Genomic DNA, 4,374 nt, shown 5'->3' on the forward strand with positions numbered 1-4,374 from the left:
TAAAAATAAAGCTCAATTGATGTTTAAAACTTAATCTTGACTTAGCTTACTATTTTAAGAACCAAGAGAAAACTCACCAAATAGAAAAAAAAATAGAATGTACCTACTCCTTACCTTACTAAGCAGCAGTATTCAGAGTTCATGACTTGTACTAGTAAGTTTAATTGCATCATCTTGTTTACAACAATGAGTAACTCACTACCTGAATGATCAATGCAGCCTAATTATAGCAAGCCTGAATGTCCACCCAATGTCTTCGTGTTCCACTGATTATTCCATTCTGATCAATGCCTGCATGCCCCTAAGCTCCACACTACAGGTTGAAGAGAAGAGTAACTCCTGGTCCTGGGGGATTTTGAAGATTTTAAAGGGAAAAGATGACAGAAAGAAAAGTATACGAGAGAAACCTAAAGACTCTGAGTCAGACAATAATGAAGGTTCATCGTAAGAGTCAACCAACCAAATCCAGTGCACAATAACTACACTAATATTAATTTAATCAAATCCTACTAATATTTTGTAACTGATAACCGAATTCTGACAGACTTACGCAATTTTAATATTATTTTAAATTAATTATCTTAGCCTCACTTGCTGTCTCACCCTTAAACTCATGCATTTACATAAGAGGAGCACAAAGTATTTAAAAAAAATTATAGTTCAAAGATATATTTTGTTTTCCTGACAAACATACACAAATACACACACATACATGTATGTGCACACACATATCTTCACACACTCATAACTTAATAGGACTTTTTAAACTGTAACATTAGATCTGAAAACTCACAATTCCTATGCCACATTTTATTATATAATATTTTACAGTAACTACTCCTCAAAATATACTTACTCTTTTTAAAAATATCTTTTTATTGATTCAGAAAGGAAAAGGAGAGAGAGAGAGAGAGAGTGAGAGAGAGAGAGAGAGAGAGAGAAAAACATCAATGATGAGAGAGAATCATTGATCGGCTGCCTCCTGCATGCCCCCTATTGGGGATTGACCCCCAACCCAAGCATGTGCCCTTAACCAGAAGGGAACCAGGACCCTTCAGTCCACAGGCCAACACTCTATCCACTAAGCACAACCAGCTAGGGCAAAATATACTTACTCTTTTAAAAAGTAATTTGCTAGACATAAAGAACACATTTGGAATTTCCTTTCTCTAAACACATTATTTAAAGTTTTTGTAACTCACTTTCACAATAGTGACATATTAATTCTATTTGAATGATATATTTATACTATACTAAAGTTATCCTAAATGTCTTCAGTTTGTCTAAATAAAATTTAATGCAACAATTTTCTCTCTCCATCCAAAAATAACCCTTAGTACAAATTCCATTCATGTGATTTTGAAAGATCTTAATCATGTTATCTGGTACACGATTCAACCCTTTTGTGAGACACTAAAACATCACTCAATAAATAGGACACTTAAAATTATAGCTGAATGTAACAAATCTTTTGATGAAGCATTACTCAAATATAATCCTTGCTTAGATATAAAAGCCACGGTTATTTTTTCTGCTTCAATTACACAAAAGCTAATCCTAATTTTGGATTATTTGAACTAATGACCTCTCATTCTTTCATAAAACTGTGCACCATTCTTCCAGTGGTGTGTGTGTGTGTGTGTGTGTGCTTAAAGTTCAGGGAGTAATAAAAGCAAAGATCTTTTTCTGTTGCAACTAAATGACACCCAATCCTGATTTCAGATCACTTCTATTAATAAGCTCTCTCTCACTTGTTTCAATGGATATGCCTCTCTTATTCACCATTCTCCTGTTTGGGGATATATATTGGGGAAACATGGTCTTATAAAGATTCCTAGACCTTTGTAAATGTCAATTTTGCATTTCTACTCTTTGAGTCAAACAAACAGTTTTGGCCTGAGCTATGCCACAATGAATTCAAAATATTGAGGCCATTTAATTTACCTTGTGGTAATAATATGCCCATACCTCATAGAACAAATCTGAAAACATTGATCCAATGGCTACGAGAAAATAAACCACTGAATGTCTTGACTCTTGACTTTTTTGGCTAACATTGGAGTTCAAAAAAGTCTTGCTAAATTCCAAATCAATGGACAGAAACTGGACTTAATGGAGAAATGGAGGATGAGAAAGGAATGATCATCAATAGATTGATTAGTCTCAATAAGCCCCCAGTCTGTTACTTGTTCATGTCTCTCTAAAATAGAGGAGTCGATTTCTGTGTTTATATTGGTCTGATTATAATTGTGTTTTCATTTTCTTTCCAGTTTCCCTGCTCCTCCTAAACAATTGGGTAAGTAATAAAAACTAACTATATATAACTATATATTTCATTTCTTGCAGATTGGGGAGTGAGAAATCATTGGATATAGTCATAATATCTGGATTAAAGTTCTGACTGAAAATAATAAGTTGTGTAACCTTGACTAGTAACTTCACAGTTTCTCAACAATGAAATAGCCTAAAGAGGAAAATTTTAAATATTGATGATTTTTAAACAGTTCTCCCAGTGGATAAGGGTCATAATGGAGAAAGGGATAAGCAGGCAGGGATGGACACCAACTTCCCCGTGTTCCCGCACCCCAATTCAATCAGAGCTTCATATACTGGACTTTTGTGTAACGATTTCTAAAAACAAATCAGATTAGATGCCACCAAGGCCCTTCTAAATCTATTTTTTTTACTTGTTTAAATATCTAATTTATGTTATATTTGGAAAATTTTCCACTGCTAAATATATAAAAAAAATTTTGTACAATTTCAATCAGCTTTTTTTTTTTTTAATTCTCTCCCAAGGATATTTTCCCATTGATTTCTAGGGAGAGTGGGGGAGAGAGGGAAAGACAGAGAGAAACACTGATATGAGGGAAACACATCAATTGGTTGCCTCCTGCATGAGCCCTGATCAGGGGCAGGGCAGGGGAGGAGCCTGCAACCAAGTATGTGCCCTTGACTGGAATAGAACCTGGAGCCCTTTGGTCCGCAGGCTCTGTCCACTGAGCCAAACCAGGTAGGACAGCTTTTTTTTTTTTACCTGTGCTGAAACAGATCTTTAAATTTTTTTTCTTAACATTTACTTGAACAAAATAAAATGTCTCACAAGAATATTCAGGGGCTTTCAAAAACTTTGTTTTAATTTCTAAATAAATTGAAAGAGCAAACCACACACTAAGATAATATGTTCTTTCAGGCTGTTTATCTGAGTTTTTCAGTTATCTATTTGGGAAAGTATATAAGTCACTAATTAAAATTAGTCAATAAGTAATGATGATCTTGTATCCTAATCTATAATTTTCAAAGCATATTCAAGAAACAGCTCCACAAAGAGCAGGAATAAAATGTAAGAAATTTTGATCAATTGTATTTTTTGTTTTAATTTTCTTTTGTTTTCTTTCTATGTTCTAAATGTATGTACATGGGGTAGTAATATTTTCCTTATCTGGAAACCAATGTGTCATTTTTTTCAACATATTTATTATGGATTCTTCAAATAGCTAAGCAGGTTTTATCCTTTGAAATTAATTAACCGAAGTGGGACACACACACACACACACACACACACACACACACAAAGATTTAAAGGAAATCAGGTCCTTACCACTACCAGAGAACATTTAAATTTTCTTTAATAATTGTTCCTTAAAACATTTGTACTCTTCCACTCATCTCTTCATTTGCTGTGAATCTTTATTAACAAAAAAGTCTAGAAGGAGGAACAGTAACTACACAGACTGGAAAAGCCATTGAACCAGTTAAGGTCATAGCAACTTTTCCACCAATATGGATTCTCAACACCTGCTGGTAACAGAAGTGTTTTATTAATAGAATATTCTTTCCTTTTTAAGGTGATACCATACCTAATATACATAATATTACTGTAAGGTAAAAGTTAATGAGGAACATGCTGAAACCGGTTTGGCTCAGTGGATAGAGCGTCGGCTTGCGGACTGAAAGGTCCCAGGTTCGATTCCGGTCAAGGGCATGTACCTGGGTTGCGGGCACATCCCCAGTAGGAGATGTGCAGGAGGCAGCTGATCGATGTCTCTCTCCCTTCCTCTCTGTAAAAAAATCAATAAAATATATTTTTAAAAAAAGAAATTTCTTTAAAAAAAAAAGTTAATGAGGAACAGATCAATGAGTAAAAGAGAATGATTGATAGAGAGGTAGATAGATAAGTAGATAGAGGGACTAGGCATAGAATGAGCCCTGGCCAGGTGACTCAGTTAGTTAGAGCGTCATCCCATACATCAAAAGGTTGTAAGTTTGCTTTCCAGTAAGAGCACATACTTGGATTGTGAGTTTGATCCCTGGTCTAGGCACATAGGGGAGGCAACCGACAGATGTTTCTCCCTCACATCAGTGTTTCTCTTT

General features: G+C 34.8%; 1 protein-coding gene across 1 annotated transcript in view; it reads left to right on the plus strand.

Annotated features, from left to right (window-relative positions):
• Window positions 1-4,374, plus strand: part of FYB (FYN binding protein) — a 150,637-nt gene that overhangs the window by 128,918 nt on the left and 17,345 nt on the right. Inside the window, exons 12-13 of the mRNA XM_006761739.2 lie at window positions 307-444; window positions 2,271-2,296. Coding sequence (XP_006761802.1) covers window positions 307-444; window positions 2,271-2,296 — 164 coding nt within the window. The remainder of the gene's footprint in view (window positions 1-306; window positions 445-2,270; window positions 2,297-4,374) is intronic.

Source organism: Myotis davidii, unplaced genomic scaffold (assembly GCF_000327345.1).
Source record: "Myotis davidii unplaced genomic scaffold, ASM32734v1 scaffold496, whole genome shotgun sequence".
NCBI classification, from domain to species: domain Eukaryota; kingdom Metazoa; phylum Chordata; class Mammalia; order Chiroptera; family Vespertilionidae; genus Myotis; species Myotis davidii.